This window comes from Rhagoletis pomonella, unplaced genomic scaffold (genome assembly GCF_013731165.1).
Source record: "Rhagoletis pomonella isolate Grant_MI unplaced genomic scaffold, Rhpom_1.0 Rhpom_scaffold_00003, whole genome shotgun sequence".
NCBI lineage: Eukaryota > Metazoa > Arthropoda > Insecta > Diptera > Tephritidae > Rhagoletis > Rhagoletis pomonella.
This window is the reverse complement of record NW_023458557.1, coordinates 96,674,484-96,694,801: the sequence shown is the minus strand read 5'-3', so window position 1 is coordinate 96,694,801 and position 20,318 is coordinate 96,674,484. Positions and strand designations below refer to the sequence as shown.

The 20,318-nt window shown below is 34.5% G+C and overlaps 1 protein-coding gene across 1 annotated transcript in view; it reads left to right on the top strand.

The window, feature by feature from the left end:
• Positions 1-12,489, top strand: part of LOC118735888 — a 16,592-nt gene extending 4,103 nt beyond the window's left edge. Inside the window, exons 3-6 of the mRNA XM_036465909.1 lie at positions 11,255-11,373; positions 11,482-11,773; positions 11,846-11,992; positions 12,066-12,489. Coding sequence (XP_036321802.1) covers positions 11,255-11,373; positions 11,482-11,773; positions 11,846-11,992; positions 12,066-12,217 — 710 coding nt within the window. The 3' untranslated portion in view covers positions 12,218-12,489. The remainder of the gene's footprint in view (positions 1-11,254; positions 11,374-11,481; positions 11,774-11,845; positions 11,993-12,065) is intronic.
• Positions 12,490-20,318: the final 7,829 nt, after the last annotated feature.

The window sequence follows — 20,318 nt, the reverse complement described above, 5'->3', positions numbered from 1 at the left end:
AAATTTTGATATTTTAATAATATTATGTTATTAAAGTCATTAATGGTTAGCAGTGCGCGCTACCATTCCGCAGAGCCTGGGCTCAAGCCCAATTTCCGACCAACATAAAAAAATAAAACAAAAATGTTTTTTCTAATAGCGGTCGCTCCTCGGCAGGCCATGAAAAACAGCTTTTCATATAAATCGACGTAGAACTGCAGGTGCCTCCCTTTTGTACGACAACATCAAGGCACACGCCACAAATCGGAGGAGAAACTCGGCCCAACACTAGAACATTGTGCGATGCGTCACTATATTAGTATTATTAATTCATTTAAAAGTCCGACTCTTTCGAGGTAAGATATCTCATAATTTTCGCAAAACGCGATGACGTAGATTGACATCTCAATCGGCGCTTAATACTACGAAAAGGTTGCTCTTCTACTTCAATAGTTGTGGAAATCGTAGTCGTAATCGAGTCATTCGATGAATCCGAATCATCACTAATTGTAATGAAAATATTTTCCTTTGCTGCTGAATTGCCTCCACTGTTCCACTTCACGATTGATTTGGCAACGGTTGCTGCACATTCTGTAGGAGATGGTGGTATATTGGCGCCATTGTTACTTAAACAAGTAACTGTCTCAAAATTGTCTGGCGATGGCGTACGCGTACCACTACTGTAAGTAACTGAATCGCGACGGCCTTTATCAAACTTTTTATGAAGGTATACAATTTCTGCTTCGGTTTCTTCCGCTACAATTTTCAGCGCTGATGTATCGATCGATGATTCTTTTCCGCAGTTTGGCATTATCGCTAGCGATTAATTAAAGCAGCAAATTAAAAGAACCACTGCGATCTTCCGCACCTAACTCATGACAGCTCGTTAACCGTATTAGCACTGATTTTTGTAGCGACATTGCCAGGCATTTAAGAAGATCCTGTTGTTTTCAGAATATCCTGATGCTGCGTGCAAAATAAATATGTAGGTAGCATTGGTGATTAACGATTTAAGGCTGGCTCTAAGGAAAATGACCAATGAACGAAGCGTAAACAGCGCGGCAGGTAAATCGGATGTAACGTAATTTAGCCACTTGAAAAACATCACATTTTGTTGTTTTGAACAGCCGAGAATATTAGCGTGTGCGAAAAACAAGACTAGCATCAAAAATACTAGTTACATATGCAATATCTCGCCAACTTACAAATGAGTATTTTAAGATAAAAAAACAAGTCATAAATACCCTTTGTCGCCCTTGAATTGACATTTTGTGACAAACAGCATTACAAAGAAAAGGCAGGTAACGGTTGTAAATATGCGACAAAAATGGTATTTCATATATACATGTTAAGACATGACCAAAATTAAATTGTGTTTCTTTTTTTAGACGTCCTTGATATTTCTAGGCTTAAAGGTGTAAAAATCGAGGTAAAATTGAATGCCGCCTCGGTGGAGGACGGAGAAAGAGCTACGAAAATAATCAATTAGCTCCTTATGCTATAGTATATTTAAATTCCTAAAACTGAGGGGATAAATTTTCAACTAACTAATAAATTAAAAACATTTGTACGAACTTTCATGAGAAAAAATTGTTGCGTTTGTTATTCGGCAGCTTTTCGCGTTCGAGTATTTTGTTTAAGTGACACATTTGGTACAAGTTTGAGCTTGTATGCAATTATAACCTTGTCGCTTTCACACCTAACCTATGTATGCTTTGTGTGCAGAAAAGAGATGACCGGTTTCAAGTTTGATATGCCCAAGTCCGGCCATTTTCTGCTGCTCAACAGCAATCGTTATTCAGGTACCTGAGTAATATTTCGTTTACTCCTATGAAAGGTTTTACCCTGAGTTCCTTTTTAATATTCCCTACCTAATAATCCGTTATGCAAGTTTGTATGTAAGTACATTTATTCACAAAATAATAGGAGTGCAATATTTTGACCAGCTTTGAAAATTCTTATTTTTAATTATTATTTTTTTTTTAATATAACAAGTGCAATTTACAAAAACTTGCCTTGATTTTTTTGAGATTTTGTTGAGAACGGTCTCCCGCATTTCATTTCATAAGAAATTCATGATTATGTGGAAAAAACAGCAAAAATCGTAATAATAAAAAAAATATATTAAAAATCGCCGCGTAAAATTAGACTAAAATTGTATGGGCTATAAAACGGCATATCATAAAATTTGTAAAAATTCAGATTAAAAACTTTAATGCAAATTTGTTAAATTTTCCTAAATTTTATATACAGTTCCAAATTTTTATTTATGTGTATGGATTTTGTTAAACCTTCTATCAATCAATCAAAAATCAACACGTGGTCACTTGTTTGGGTCACTGTATATACAGTAGAAGCATACATAAATATTAGAGAAACTAGGCACAGCAAATTTTTCACAATATATGCAACAATTTTTATTCTAATATTTTTCCGCCAATTTTGTATAAAAATATGGTTCATTCAGCAACAAAAAAAAAAAAAATAAAAATATAATTCCTAAACTTTGTGCAAAACTCGCGAAAATTCAGTAAAATCTTCATCAAAATTTTCAACTTTTTAATCAGGTTTTTTCGAATTTTTTTTTTTTTTAAAGGGCGCGCTCATAGTTATATTTTCAGAGCGCCAAGCGGCCACTTGGGCTCTCTCTTATCGGATTAATAATATTTTGACCGTTTTGACAGCGAAATACACAACAAAACTTCCTCATGGCACCGGTCATAAGTGTCCAAGCGCGCACCTGCATTGCCTTGAGGACGATCAAACATCGGAGACCATTCAATGTGCTTGTCCGGTTTTTGGTTAAACAGTTGAACTTCTTAGAATTGGGAATTCGGTTCCTTTAACTTTTATTAGGGAGGCCTTCGGGGTATAGATCCTTCTACGTCGCTATGTCTCTTGTTTTGCTATACCATATCGAATAAATTAATTTAAAATCGAAAATTTGGGAACTATTTGATCTGCAATTAATCACATAAAGACAAAATTGAAGCTCCACAAATTTTTTAGCATAAATTCATAATTCGAATTGTAACTAAAAATCACGAAGAATCAATTCTGAAGGCTACGTCACAATTATTTCGATTTTCATTTAATCTAAACATCAATAGTTATTCAATCAAAAATACGAGAAGTTATGAAAAGTAAAAGGGACATCCCTGTTAAAATTTTCATTTATCGTTCCATTAGTAAATTTATTACCAACAATTTATATACAAAAGAAATATTTAAATAACTTATTAAGCGTGCAAACGTTTGCGTAAAATTTTTAAACGGATATTAAATAAAAGAAATACAAGCAAATGTAAACATTACATACGAACAAAAAAAAAAAAAATAACAAAACTGGTTACGTAGAAAATTTGTACAACTCCAACCCATTAAACTTGTCAGTTTCGGCACAATCTTCTCGGCGTTTATTAATTTTTCTAACTTAAAAACATTGCGAAAAAATGTGTTAAAGTTTCTAGCTGTGTCCATAGGTAAACCCGCTGAGAGAGGCCAACGTAAATATTAAAATGGCCTACAACACAGCAAGCGAAGCTAAATGAAAAAGTTAGAAAAACTATAAGAAGCTAAGAAAAGAAATAAAAAGACACATTTACGAGACGAATGTGAAGTGAAGGAGAAGGAGAAGAGAAGAAGAGAAGCAGCCAAAAAATATTTAAAAAACCGTACTGACCTACAACAATTTGTCATCAAATTATAGATTTAGAGGAGCGGAACGTATTTAATGTAGCAAGTGTGAATGCTTTTTAGTACCCCAGAGTTAACAGCGAGCACCTTGCGCTAGTTTAAAGTGACACACAATTACATACATACATACATACAGATAATCTAGTCTATGAAAAGTGTAAATAAAAGTTGTCGAAAATATAACAAATAAACATCCAAAGCGGAATAAAAAAAACAAAACACGAAAGCTAACGCAAATATTGTAAATGAAATAAAAGCTGTCAGCGCATGCGCACGAAAAATTGAGTAATCTTTTACTACGGTTTCTGCCTCTTACTGTCAGCCAATTTATGTGCTGACAGCAGTGCCATGGTATGACCATAGTGGCATGAGTGTATGCATTAGGGTGGTAAAAAAAAAGTAAATTCGGAATTATAATGCTCACACCCCTAGGATTGTTCCAAACAAATATTTCGCCGTTTTTGTTTTTATTTTGAAACCAAAAAAAGATTTACTTTAACCTTAAAAAAAAGTGTTTAAATAATAAATAATTAAAGATTTATTTAAAGCCCCCAAAGTTTTCCATGTATTTTTTTAAATTATTTTTTAATATTAACCATTTTTTATATGTCCCCAAAAACCTGGTGTTGCAATTAAATTAATATTAAAGAATGGTAAAATTAACGATGTGGTATTATTATTGGAAGTCTTAAAGCATAGACAGACGGCAACGTTGAGCCGGATTAACGCCGCAATTGATCTGATCAAAATTGTGCCTTGACAGAATCCAACGGCCAGTAGAATATTTTTTAAAGTTGGTTTTAATTAGTTGTTTTTGACTTTTTTTAGTAAAATTACACTCTAAAAATTAAATTTAACTAATAATAAAAAAAAAAATCAAATAAAATAAAACAAATGTAAAAAAAAGTAAAACTAATTATATAAATCAAATAAAATTAAAAAAAAAAAGTTGAAAAATTTAAGTAAATTTAAGTGGCAAATTTTGAAAAAAATGTAACATTTGCAACAACTTTGCGACGTTTCATGAATTCCACTATTGCTTGTGCTGAAATACACATACAGTGGGGAGCATAAATGAGTACAAGGTGATTTTTGTTAAATATTTGCAAGGTTTTTAAAGCAACAATTGTGTTTGTTATTTTTTCATAAAAATATGGTTAATTCTTTATTTAAAACCATATAAATCAAACATTCAGACTTTTGAGCTTTTTATAGCCCAATTCTGTATTGGTGACAAAAATGTTTTTACTGTCAAATTTAAATTTTTTCATATATTTTTCCGTAATGAAAACTGTGACAAGAATGTGTAACTGATACAGAATAGAGCCGTTAATCTGATTTTTTAGAATTTTTTTTTTTAAATCGTAAATTAAATTAATCTGTACTTTTTTCCATGCAAGCATGAATTTCTTATGGAAGAAAATGCACAAGACCGTTTGCAAAGAAAATTAAAAAAAAGAATCAACGCCAGTTTTTATAAATTGCACTTTTATTAGAAAAAAAACTCGCAAAAGCCGTCAGCAAAAAAAAAAATATTACAAATTAAATTATTATAGTAAAATTTAATGAGCTACCAAACTGCATAAATATCTAAAAAATCAGATTAAAAAGCTCAACATTTTTTAATGACAATTTGTTAAACTTTCTAAGCTCTATAAAGTTTGAAAGTTGAATTTAAATATATGTATGGTTTTGGTTAAAGCGTCAACCATATTTTTATGAAAAAAAAAAAATAACAAAAAAATTTTACTTTAAAAATCGTGCAAATATTTATTAAAAATCACCAGGTACCTACTCATATGTGTGTACGTATAAATACCAGCTTGCTCATTTGTGCGCATGCGGACGTAATGCGGTAGTTGCGTTAAAACTAGTATTCTTTGCCTTCAATAACTTTTATCTCCCTATCAAATGGTTTTTCTTTATTTTTTTAGCAACAAATAGCATAAACGAATAACAGCCGTAGCCTTTATGAAGCCCCATCGATGGCACTAACCGATTTAAGCCTTCAATGGAATTTCCAATAAAATATAAACTAATGCCGTTATGCACTGTTTAATTGTATTTATGCAAAAGCACAGTTGTGCAAAACGCAATGCAATGAGATGTGAGTATGCTTTTCGCATTTTTTTTTCCATTATGAACCTCAGCTATGGATATACATATGTACTAGTGTTTAGATTTGTTGTATAATAAATGGGTAACTGTATAATTGGGTGAATAGTGCAAGAGAAAAGCGCACGAAGCAGAGCTATTGCGTCGTTAATGTGTGTATTTGCAGTGCGAAATTACTGATTTCTGAATAATAAATCTAATCTTAACAAATATAAGGAAATATACGGCCAAGCTCTTGGCAAAATGTGCGCTAATAATTGTTTTTCTCTTTAATTTTTAATTCAAATAAAAAATTTTCATGACCAAGAAGTGAAAAAAAATAACTACAATTTTCACCTTTCGGGTGAGTTTACGTAAGACGAAAAATGTCAATATGCCAAAGCAGTTATATGAGTCAAATTTTACTCCAAATTCGCGAACATTTTACCTTGTATGAACAAGTGAGATCTTGAAACATTAATGAGTCTATGTGCGTACATATGTACATATGTTTGGTATGTAGGTATGTATGTTGACGTGCAATTGAACTGTTTTCATTAACCTTTTTATGTGGCCATGTTTTGCGCTTATGTGACCATTTGAAGCGCTTTATCTGGGTCAAGTTCAGTTACAAAAAAAAAAAGATAAAATAAAATTTGGTGTACTCGTAATAGGAAACTGGAGTGGCATAAAATGGGTATAAGCTTTGCGATTTTCGTACAAACATATATTTATGTACGAATGTATGTATGTATGTACACATAAATTTAGATACAAAAATAAATTGTATGTACATTAATCTGCACTAGAGGGCTGCATGAATGCATTCAAAACGGCATATGAATTATTCATATACAAAACGAGTGAATGATTTTGGCTTCACATTTTTTTGAATTTGAGTGAATAGCTGTTCCGATATTTGTGTCGACATTACAATATTCAAACAAAATGAAAATAAATTGAATTGAAATAAATGACAATTTTTTGTATGAATATCCAAAAATATTTTTTCTATGCACATATGTACAAACATATGTATGTATTTATTGCTGCGCTCCTATTACATACGAAAAAAACTTGTTTGTAGAAAAAAACTTTTACCGAAATGAGTTTGAATGATTTGAATGTTTTCCATTCACTCATTCACATTTTTCCATTTGAAGTAGGGCTGTGCGATTAATTGATTATTAAAAATTTTAGTTAATCATAAAGTAAATAACTCAATTATTCGATTAATTGGAAATTATGATTACTCAAAAGTTCAATTACTCGAGTAACCAAGATTTTGATTAACCAAAAACAAAAATATATGAGTAATTTGCTTTGTGATTAATCAACATTATGAGTAAAATGAGTAGTCAACATTTCAAAGTACTGTTTACATATAAAGCAGTTGAAGTTCCTTGATACTTTGAAAACAACGTTTCTATTTTCAAAAAATAATTTTTTCATGTACAGAATGTAAGAAAGAAAATAAGCATTTTCCAAAGCAAACTCATTTAACGAGCAAAATTAATTTTTTTGAGTAATCATATATCAAGTAACTCGATTAATCATCGTTTTGAGTAATCAAAATCTTGATTAATCGAGTAATTGATTAACCGGAAAACTGATTAACCACATTGGTCGAGTAATCGAATAATCGCACAGCCCTAATTTGAAGGTAGAAAATTTAAAACAAAATGTATATTCATAACTCACAAAATTCCAAACGCTGAGTGTTTTACATGTGAAGTAAAATATTCAAATCCATTGTACTCTGTTTGGCTAGAAGTTTGAATGAATTCATGCAGTCCTCTAGTCTGCACCACCAAAACATTTCGGAAAAATACTAAGATTTACGTGAACTGGGCCGATTTGAAAATACCTCCAAAATTGGATTTTTTTTTATGAATAAAAATGGTTTCTTAAAGTACTTTTTGAGAAAACTTACCTCGGATTACAACAAAGTTTAAGCTGAAAAAAATCGCCATAGAAATATAAAATTTTTCTTTCAACGGAATCATAATAATAAGATTTTTGATGCTGTTTTTTTTATCATTTTTCAAAGATAGGTTTAAGAAAAACTTAAATAACTTAGCCAAAACTACACCGGTTTAGACTTATGAGGTATCGTTGGAAACGTATTTTCTCACCCTAATTGTTCCTTTGCAAATAAACTCATTCAAAGTATGAAAGAGAAAGGTATGACGAACGAGCGTCATTCTTAGTTTAATTAAGATGTGTTGTTGTTTGCAAAAAAAAAAAAAATCAAAGGTGAATGAATGTATTTGCAAAGAAATAAAAAGGGTGAGAAAATAACTTTCCAATGGTAGGTCATAGGTCTAAATGGGTAAAGTTTTCGCTAAGTTATTCAAGTTTTCTTATGCTGGATTTCCACTAGGCATTTAATGGCAAAAATGACAAATTACAAAGTTAAGCATTAAAAATAATCGTGTCATTTCAATGCCTAGTGGACATTGGGCATTAAACCATTCTTTGAAAAAAGTTCAAAAACAACATCAAACATCTCATAATTATGATTTTTTTTTTCAAAAAATACTTTTAAAAAACTATTTTTATTCATGAAAAAAAACCCCATTTTTGCAGGTATTTTCAAATCGGTCTCGCTCACGTAAATCTTAATATTTTCCGAAATATTTTGGCGGAAGTATTAAAATACAATAGCTTTTATTATAATTCCAAAGGAAAGACTGTAATGATTTTTGTTTGTATGAGCAGTTATGCAGGCTAATGTACATAAATAGTAGGTATGTGCATAATTACTGAATTATGCTCAGACATAATGGAAAAGCGTTTTCGATTAAAACTAAAACAATAAGGGAAACTATAAGTAAATAAAACAAATATTTAAACAATACAAAATCAAGATAAACTAAACTAAAATCAATAAATTAAATATATATATTTTTTTTTCATATTTTACTCACAATATGTACTTATGTATCTCAGCAGTTCAATGATAGTGTCAACGCTTCGCAACTGTTAATTAATACTTGTGGCGACAAATCGGTTATTTTCAACCAAAATACCGATGGCAACACAAACGCCGGCAACCACTTCTCATTTTCATTCTCATAGTAGGTGCGAGCTTTGGTACAAAATGCAGAGTATGCTCTATTACAATTGCTGCAATGTGCATAGATGGACTGAAACAAACAATAACTACAATAGCAAAACAATCTTTTTTGTTTTTGTGCAAAACAGTCGTTAAATTACCAGATTATTACAAAATATCATTTAAAACATTTGCAGCGGTGGTCTATTGGCTTGTTGGTCAGTAGACCGCGCGCATACATACATACATACACATCTACATAGTACATAAAGGCTACTAGTATTAAAAACAGCACACAATCTATAAAATGCACATTTATTTTTTATGTTGCATTTACTTCTTTAAGTTATTAATATTTTTTTGTAGTTTGTATAAAAATTTTAGAAAATCCCACACAGTATTTTGTGGTGCAGTAGACCATGGTTGTCCAAGGCGATTGCAATGAATTTGATGAGTCAGCACATTTCTATTTGTACATGTATATGTTTGTATGTGCGAGTGTGTTTTGCAGACGTGCTTAGACAACTTTAAGGTCGACCACAGCGCAGAATGACGCAAAGGTGAATGTCCGAATTTGGCATGAATGTTTTCAAAATTTGACCCTTGAATTAAGATTAGGGGAAGTCATCTGAAACAAACATCTAATTCGGGAGTGAATGGACTTAGCTGCAAGCGTCTCAACACTTTTAAAATGAGCGGCACGACGATGCACTTGCAACTAACTTTTTAAGTGGCCTGGTAAAGGTCATAGAATACCTATGAGTCATTCTTGAAACTGTATTGCAAATATTCAAAAGATGGCGCGCGTGCAGTAAATTGGTGCGTGAGAGCCTACTTACTTGGTTTATTGGCTCAGCTACCGGTTTCGATCTGTGTAACTATGACTGGAATCTTCCCGACGACAGCAGATGGGGCACTCAGTTTATTTTCTCTCTATCGTCCATATAACGGATGCGTGATAGTTTTTTTTTTTTTGGGAGAAACTATCGAAGAGCATCAGCGAAAAAAATCTCAAAAATCAACGGTAGTTTATAGCCACTTAAAACTTGCACTTTATTGTACTTGAAATTGAGTGAGCTATAAAACCGCATACTCAAAAAAATTTTTTAAAATTTTGTTTAAAAGTTGAAAATTTTGGTGAAAAATTTGTAGAATTTTCCTAAATTTTGTAAAAAACTTTGAATCATTAATTAATATGAAATTTAATGCAGAATGAACTATATTTCTATTAAAAATTAAGGAAAAAAATGTATTACGAAAAACATTGCAAATATTTTTAAAAACAAAAACACTGTACGCAAACATATATAAAATTGATTTGGGGGTGTGGGAAGTTAATATTATATGATGGTTTAAAATTATTTAGGCAAAAATAGTAGCATTAATAAAAATATAAATTTACCGACCCCTGCGAAAAATGGTTTTATCCACTTTGATATGAAACATCATGTTTACATTTTAATATTCACATGAAATAAATAATAGTAATAGAAAATATTGTAAAGGTTTCGTAGCAAATAAAAAATTTGGAGATTCATCGTTTCGCTTTTGTATTTTTATATTTTCATTTGTCAATCAGCTGTTGCGAATGGATTATTTGGTAGCTGTCAACAAAATACAATTACTCCCAAAAAGGTTCAAAGGGGGTAGTAAATTTTTGTGAGGGCTTGTGATATTTTTATAAAAATAAAATGAGCGTACTCCGGCGTATTTTTTTTATCATCTACGGAATAAATACTTCTACTTTTTTCAATAACCACAATTTTAAAACTGTTACGCGCAAACTAATGGAAAAAAATAAAAACTTACTTGTAAAAAGTCATTCCTAAATATGAAAATAATTTTAAAAAGTTACATCCACACATACTATAATTACACAGCCACACAAAAAAAAATTTGTGTTCTGACCCAAAGGTCTCACTATGTGTACTTTATGTTTTTGGGGTCGCTGAATCCGAATCCGAGGTCCATTTAACCCCATCAGTTCAGGGTTTTGATATAACCCCAGAAAACCAATATGGCGGAGACCTTTTGGAAAAATTCATCGGATTCGCTTGATACTCATTACTCGGGGGTTTTCGGGGTCGCTAATTACGAATATGATAATATTTTTTCAAAATTCAAAATGGCGGATCCAATATGGCGGACACATTTTTGTAAAATTCATCGGATTCGCTTGAAAATCGTTACTCAGGGGTTTTGGAAGTCACCGATTACGATTATGCAAAAGTTGTGACCATGCATATCTACGAGGGCACTTAAAAAATTTGTAAAATTTTTATTCTAATCATTTTATAAAATCATACTATCGTAATAAAAGCAAAGTTAGTTTTTATGACCTTCTGTGTTGAGTGAATGTTGCAAAAAAAAAAAAAAAAAATAAAGTTGTTATAATAACCCCTTTCCCTTTAATTTTTCTTTTTGCAGTACCATCCGAAGTCAACAACGCCAATGCCAACTTCGAGATCGCACCTTGCAACTTGAAAGATGCCAACAAAAATGAATGCATTCGCAATCTCTTCACACAAATTGTACCTCAGCTGAAGGTAAGTATACACACATACATATATACACACATACGTACATACTTCTTTGGAAAGCCGCTGTCACTTTTTTCAACATTATTGCTTACTTTTCATCGACTCTCTTTTTAGGCTGGCCTACCTCAGTATGGCATGCCATCCATCGATCCGTATTTCTATCGGCGCGGCATTTTCCGCTATGACAACGAAGGCGTGCAAGGCGGTCTGCTCATCAAGAATATGTACATTAATGGCATTAGCGAATTCAAGGTCAACACATTCTTGTCGAATTTCACCGAGAAGGCGTTCATTGTTAAGTTGAGCATTGAAATACCGAGAATCAAAGCGAATGGCCAATTCAAGGCGGATGTAAAATTCGGCGGCTTGCGGTTGGTGCCCAAGGGACCCTTCAACATCACCATCGGTTTGTTGCGCATTCAAGTGTTGATTGCGTTAAATGATTAACTATTTACTATCTCTTTCAATAATTATGCAGATAACATACGCGCCACTATTTTAACTGATGGTTCGATAGAGACGACGGATGCGGGGCGCCGTTTGAAGCTACAACGTTTGAATGCTAATGTGGCGGTGGGCGATGCGCGTATCATAGCCAATGGCATATTTAGCGATCGTAATTTGAGTTAGTGAATACCAGAAATCTTTTATTCAGAAGAAGATGTATTTTGTTAACGTTTGCTTTTCTTCTCTTTCAGATGCAATGATTTTGAATTTGGTTAATGAGAATCTGCCCGAAATCACACGCGTCGGCATACCGGCCACACGCGAGCAATGGGCGCCAATTTTTATAACGCATATCAATCAATTCTTTGCGAACATTCCTATTGATAAAGTTTTAATAGAGTAAAACATTTTCAGAATTGAATTTTCACTTCAATTGGAATCTGTGGAAAATTTAGGTTAGCCTAGTTTGAGAGAAAATTTTTAAAGAAATATTGTAGGTTTTTATTTAAGGCGCTCACTCCCAAAATCGACGCATGTATTTATTTAATTAGTATTACAACATGGCATGCACTATCGTACCTTTGTATTTTTAGTATATTTAAGCATTCGATTTAGTTCGACAATTGTAAATTCATTAATATTTAATTTAAATAAAAGTATAAAAACAGAATTTAATCTTTCGAGCCTTGTACTTTTGAACGTGTTGATAGGAAAACAACTCATTATAACGTCTTCTTTATGATGCTTTAACGATTTAACGATTGGCCGATTAGCGCAGTCGCAATCGCCTGGATCACCACTTACGAATGGCTGTAAGATCTGGACACTACCAGGCAGAGCAAACTCCTCCAATGATGTTAATTCCATCGAGCTGCCCCTGATTCGGGATACCAGCGAATATCTAAATTCGTTGGGAAAATAATGACGAATAGTACTCAGATGTTTATATTTGTATGGCCTTATTCATGATACAAAAAGAAGGTAGTGAACCTAGCATTTTCGCAAAAAAAAAAATTAAACTCGTGTTAGGCCAGCAGCAGTATTTTTGCGCAAAACTCCTTTCCGCGTTGGTGGCCTTCGGCCGCGCTAGAAAATATAGCCTCGTCAGTCCAGTGGTTAAGCCATCGACAGTATTTTAGCGAAAAATCCACCTCTAAATTTTAACTTTTTCAAGAAACAAAAATTTTCCTGCTAGTCAATCTGGTAGCATGATTTCAGTTAAATGTCGTAAACTTGTTTAAAGTCAAATAGGCGGCAACAACAACGAATGTCAATAAATGAAACTACCTTCTATTCTATTGTATCATGGGCCTTATTCATAACAAATAAATTTGGTTTAAAAAGCTTTATAAATTGACGTTTTCATAAAATTTTCAATTTATAAATCTTTTGTAGAGCTACCTTATTTTTTATAAATTTTTTAATAAAAAATATAGTTAGCAAGGTGTATTTTTTTGAATTTTTTCAACATTTTCCTATCCATTCAAAACTATGCTTATTTCAAAGAACCATGCTTCTGCTATAATAGCGGTATTTATTTTACATAAGCTACGAATATCTTGATTCTTTTTGAGACATACATATGTATGTATATGTATGCAATTTAGACATATATAGTTATCGTTAAAATTTAGGGGATGTGTAAATTAAAAAAAACCCGCGATCTTCGAAACCGTTTGCCGACCTCTTAAACAAAGTCGATTTTAGATTAAGCGTTCGTTTCTAAAACATATTATTAACCAGGTTTTAAAAGCCACATCGTCCAAGCAAAGGTCACAAACAATCTGGGTAATATGGAGTAACATAAAAATTCTTGTGGTTTTAGGGCACCTTCGGAATACGCTGCCGACCCCCAAAAATGCTGTTATTATACATATTCTTGGTGGCATGAAGTTTCTTCCTGAGAAGACCCCTAGTAAAATATTCCGAACAATAATTTTCTAGAATATATCAATCCTCTAACGAACTTCCAAATTTGCTTTTTGTGGGGTTTCTTGAAGTAAGCGTAAAAACAACCTTCTCAGGCGGGAGCTATTGGGTTAAAATGTTCTACGAAAAAATATCTCCCATGAAATTTTACCATATACATATGTCTTAAACTTTAATTTCGCTCAGACATTTATTTTCAGACTTTTTTGAAAACTACCTAGGCCGTGAAGGCCATAAAATAAAAATACGAGCTAACTTTTGCAAAACCATCGAGTGTTTTATTACTGTTTTATCACCCGCTTCGCTGAGTGTATGAAATTTGAGTAAAATTTATTTCAAGAAAACTAAATTAAAAAACAGGTGGTTTAAGATTTGTTTAACCATCTTAAAAATATTTTCAAACTAAAACTTTCTTTGTCATACTTTTTCAATTAACGTATCCCCTGAACTGAATTTGAGATTTTAAACAGATGGAAACCTCTTACATGTAGTACTGAAATGAAGCCCTTGAAAACCCATTTCGATTGATACCCATATTATAATAAATCATTTAAAATATTGAATAGTTTGAATTTAACCTTTTAAAAAGATGGCAACCTATGTGATACATATTGTAACACATATTCAAAACCATTTAGATTCATACCAATCTTCTATACTAATATATATTTTGAAAGCCGTTTTTTATGTGTTCGCAAAGCTCGAAAACGGCCGAACCGATTTTTTTGAAATTTCAGACACCTGCCCCAGATGTCCCTAGGATGGTTATAGGCTAAACAAAATTTCGATGTATGGCACTCCCATACAAACCGATTTTTTCATATTGCATATCTCTGGAAGTGTTCATGGTAAAATACTGGAACTTGGTCCGGCGATGTATGAAATCAATCTTATACTAATGGAGAAAAATGGGCTATTTGGAAAGAGGGCGTGGCACCGTACGAACACATACATATAATTCTTTTGTATGTGTGTTTGTGAGTGAAATCGCCCTAAATGCCCAGAACGATTTTAACAAAGTTTTTTGTGTGCTTTTGAAGGGCTCTCGGGATAGTGTAGTTTCACAATTTCACTTGCCAGTTGGCGCTGGAGTTAAGTTGTTACTAAAAATCTTATTTATAATCAACTTTGGCTAATATTCAAAATATGTATTGTTAACGGTAAAAGCTTTATTCGGAGGCACCAGGTTTCAGTTGTGCAGGGATAAATCTCAAATCACCACCGATAAATCAACCGCCAGGGCCATTGCGCGTCTTTTACTGTAAAACTTAATTTAAAATAATTGAATTTAATATTTAAAAAAGGTGGCAACCCTTGTGAAAGACTTAAAGATTATTCAAAACTTGCAAACTAAAGGTTTCTTAACAATATTTCGTTAGGCAACCATATTTTAATTCTTCAGATAGCTTGCGTATGATTAATATAAACTGGACTTTTCAAACAGGTGGCAACGCTTTTCAAAATTTATTAGAACTACAGCTTTTTTAAGCCTCTTGACATCCATTTTTATACCCGAGCGCACTTGTACACAAGGGTATTATAACTTTGTTCACATAACGGTTGTTTGTAACAGGCAAAACGAATCGAGATAGATATAGACAAATGTATACATACATAAATTATCAGAATGAAAAGAGAAATCGATTAAGCGGTGACTGTCTGTCCGTCCGTCCGTCTGTGCACACGATAACTCGAGTAAAAATTCAGATATCTTAACGAAACTTGGTACGTGCACTTCTTTCGGGCGTAGGACGGAGGGTATTGAAAATGGGCAAAATCGGACAATAACCACGCCTACCTCCCATGTAACGGTAATTTTCAGAAATACGAAAACTGCGATATTTTAGTAACCACTGAAGATTATTCACTCAAAATTGATATTTACAATAATTTTTGGACGAAAAATAATAATATTATAAATTTTTTGAAAATGGGCGTAGCCACGCCCACTTATGGATACATGTATGTATATCTTGGTAACCGCTACACCAATTTCTTCCAAAGTTATTAGCCTTGCCACAGCATACCAAATGGTCGAAAATTTTTAAAATCGGACGATAACCACGCCTACCTCCCATATAACGGTAATGTGGAGAAATACGATGTCTTCGATAAATAAATAAATATTAAAGCTTATTTACTCAAAATTGATACTTGCAACAATTCATTACCAAGAAATACGTTTATGATAAAATTTTGGAAAATGGGCGTGGCACCGCCCACTTATGATTGCATATATGTATCTCGGTAACCGTTCTTCTAATTTGTACCAAACTCGGTATGATTATTGTGCTTGCCACATAGAAGCAAAACGTTGAAAATTATTGGAATCAGATTAAAATTACGACCACTTTTCATATAACGGCAAATTTCAGAAATGTTTGAAACTTCAATATTTCGCAATTTAAGGACGCTAATTTACTCAAAATTGATACACACCGGCTTACCTTGTAGCGGTAGCTTTCGGAAAGGTGAAAATCATATACTTAGTACCTGCGCCGGGTATTTAATGTTCGGCTCCGCACGAACTTACGACTTTCTTACTTGTTTAATATAATTTTGAAATTAATAACTCCCTGAATTGAAGTTGAATTTGATTTTTTTAAAGGGTGGCAGCCCTCATCCATGAGTAAATAATGATTTTATATATCTCCATACAAAGTTCCAGTAATATATCCCAAATATTTCCTGAGTAATGCATGTATGAAAAATTCCGTTTGTATGGGAGGTGCCACGCCCCCTTGTCTAATCGAGATTAAATCTAACCTATATTTTAAGTTGGGCTAAATGACAGCACTGTACAAAATTTCATGATGATCGGTTGAGTAGTTAAAGAGTGACCGCGTGAAAGCGTAGCAAACAAACAAACTCACTTTCGGATTTATAATATTAGTAAGGAAGTAAGGATGTATCACTAACTAAGATATATTTCAAGTGCTCTTTATTGAAATATACTAAATCTACTGTACAAAGTTTAAATTAAAGCTAACTAAGTTAATACAAATCAATTTATGTGAAACTTCTATGTTGTCGACCGCGCGCCGCTTTATAGCATACTGACTTTCAGTGTTTCTTTGTCTTGACTTCGCCTTCGATGCTGAGGTGAGCGCTGGAGAGCGCGCGCCATGAGCGCCGGAGTATAAATAAATATGTAGCTCCCGCTACATGTCTCCCCTTCTTGGAGAAATTGTGTTCGTCTAAAATGAAAATATTAACAAAACAATATTTAAAAGTAGGCGAAAGATTAATTAGCGAAGCGAATGCGTTTCGTAGTTGTAGGAACTGTGCTCGCCGATGGTTGTGGAATGCTGTGTGTTTGTTGATCTACCATATCTTCGGCGATGAAATACACTGGCTTGAGGCGATCGACGGAGATTGCTGTGTTTCTGTCTCGAACGTTAACAATGAAACATTTTTAATTTTTCTCAATGACCGCGATGAGGGTCATCATATGGTGTAGCAAACGACTGACGAATGTGGTCGTGTTTTACGAAAACATGAGAAGTAGTAGCCAAGTCTTTAAAAGCAAATACGTGCTTTTGCCTATGACTGGATGTTTGCGCTGATGTTAATGCAATGAATTGGAGAGATGCAATTAACTCGTGAGGTGAAGAATCGGCAGCAGAAGGGTGTAGAAATTCTCCTGGCAAGTGGACGGGCTTTTTAAAAACGTAGTTCAGCTGGCGTAGCACTGCTGTCTTCTTTCCAGGTAGCTCTGAGTCCAAGAAGAACTGCAGGTAAAGCGCCATACCAAGAGGATCCGTGGCACAGCAACGCGAATTTAAGCTATCTGTACAAGCGTTCAACCAAACCATTTGTTTGTGGGGGTGGTATGGCGTAGTTTTTAAATGTCTACTGCCCAAAATTTTTGTGAGTTGATAAAACAAATCTGATTCGAATTGTCTGCCAAGATCCGAAGTAATTCTGAGGGGTACGCCAAAAACCGAAACCAAAACGAATTGCTTGAGGAAAACGTGTAAATCTATCGATGATAGTCAGGCACTGTGTAAATCCAGGTGTGACTGCTAAGGTTACTAGGTCGATATAAATATGTTCGAACCTAGCAATAGAAGATGGATGGTGTGACGAGTAATTTTGTTTGTTTGATACTTCAAACAACACTTTGTCCAGTTAGCGGCATCTATATCTATTGATGGCCACACATATATCTTTGAGGGACCAGTTTGCGTGATGCTCGTTGGCCAGGGTGAGGAAGCGAGTCAAGGGCATTAAAAATTCTGAAACGTAGCGATTTACGAACATAAGGCCGAACTGTACCTGACGAAACGTCTACAATTTGACTGTGTTGTTGTTCAAGTGTTCAAGTTGACGCAGGTCGCGCGAAATGGTGGGATTTCGTTAGAGTTCTTGCAATTCGGCGTCTTCCCTCTGTACATTGCATAACTCAGTGAGTTCAACTGCAGTTGAAACTTCATCGACGCGGAATAGTGTGTCAGCAATAACATTTTCAGCATCGCCTACGTAACGCAAGTCAGTAGTGAACTGCCTGATGAAATCTAATTTGCGAAATTGCCACGGCGACGCACGGTCAGGACGATGTTTAAAAGCGTGAATGAGCGGCTTGTGGTTAGTGTAAATGATGATATGTCGTCCTTCGAAAATATACCTGAAGTGTTGAACAGCCTCGTACACTGCGGCCAGCTCGCGATGATAGGTCGACTTCTTCTGCGCTAATAGGGTAAGTTTCTTGCTAAAGAAAGCTAATGGTTGCCATTCGTTATTGCAGCGTTGTTGCAGTACTGCGCCGACTGCATTTTCTGAGGCATCAGTGAAAATAGTCCACTCGGTGTTAGCGTTTGGATGAGCGAGAAGTGCAGAGTTAGCAAGCGCTTGTTTACAGCTGTTGAATGCTTCCTCGAGTTCAGGAGTCCACTTGACTGGATGAGAACTTTTTGCATTCGGCCCATCCAGCGTTTTGTTAAGTGGACCCAAAAGTTTAGCGGCGTTTTTAATAAACTTTCGGTAGAAATTGATAGTACCAAGGAAATCACGCAATTCTTTAATCGTAGATGGTTTCGGAAAGTTAGTAATTGCAGAGACCCTCTCCGGGAGAGGCGTCATTCCACTAGCAGTTATTAAATGGCCCAGAAATGGAACTTCCTGTTTACCGAAAAGTGATTTAGCAGCATTAATAATTAAACCTGCTTTTTGTAGGCGTTGGAATAGGATTTGGAGGTGGTCTAAGTGCTGCTGTTGATTTTCTGATGCCACAAGAATGTCATCAATGTAGATAAATACGAATGGTAAACTTCTTGTTACCTCATCCATGAAACGTTGAAAGGTTTGTGCAGCGTTGCGCAGTTCGAACGTCATAAACGGGAATTCGAAAAGTCCGAATGGTGTGATGATAGCCGTTTTCTCGATATCTTCAGGTGCGACTGGTATTTGGTTAAAAGCGCGAACCAAATCCATAGTGGAAAAGATACATTTGCCATGCAAATTCGATGCAAAATCCTCTAGATAACGGACGGGGTATTTATCCGGGATTGTACGGCCGTTTAAACGTCTATAATCGCCACAGGGGCGCCACTCACTCGATTTTTTGGGACCTAAATGCAAAGGCGAAGACCAAGGGCTATCACTTCTTCGTGCAAGGCCAAGTTGGATTAATTTCTCGAACTCACACCTGGCGATACCTAATTTGTCTGGAGCAAGTCGTCTAGCTTTACTAGAGACTGGTGGTCCACTAGTAGTTTTGATATGATGCTCAGCTTTAAATTCATAGGAACGCTGAGCGCTACCCGGCTGGGTAATAGTATGAAATTTTTGTAGAAGTTTGATATAGATGACATCAGCTTCCGGTTGGAGCGCTTTTATTGAAGCAACATCATTAATATTGATTTTTTCAACAGTTGAAATGCCTGTAAGCTCGTCAGTTATGCGCTTTCTTTTAAGATCAACAAGCAGACCGAAGTGACTGAGGAGGTCAGCACCAATGATGGGACGAGTGACATCAGCTATGACAAAACGCCATGGGAGATCTCTACGGAGTCCGATGTTGAGTATTAGCATTATAGTACCATACGTGGAGATTGGGGTACCATTGGCGGCGAACAACTGATATGAGAGCGGTGCAGTTTGCTTGTTGGTGTGTTTGCCCGGGTATACAGAAATGTCGGAGCCAGTATCAATAAGAAATTTGTCACCTGTTGTCTGGTCTGTGACGAATAAACGGCAGGAGGTTGAAAATTGAGAGCCGTTTCCCGCCTTCGGCGACTCTCTCAGGGGTTTTCCGGGAATTTACCACCAGAGAACTTGCAACCAGGGCGACATTTTCGTGCTTGTGCTTGAAATTTGGTATGATACCAACAAAAACCTGTTTTATTTAAAATTTTCTTAGTCACTGGTCTAGTTCTTGAGCGGCTTACGTTGCGACTAGGAGTTCGTGAACGAGACCTGTCCTGCATGTTTGCCATTGCAGTAGTCAACGCAGCAACTTGTTTAGTGAGATTTGCGAGATTTGGTTGCAAGTTTGGCGGTTGTGATATAGCTTCAATATCTTGAGGATGGTAGACTTCATGAGGCTTATCTGCATACTCGCCGAGGTCGGTTAT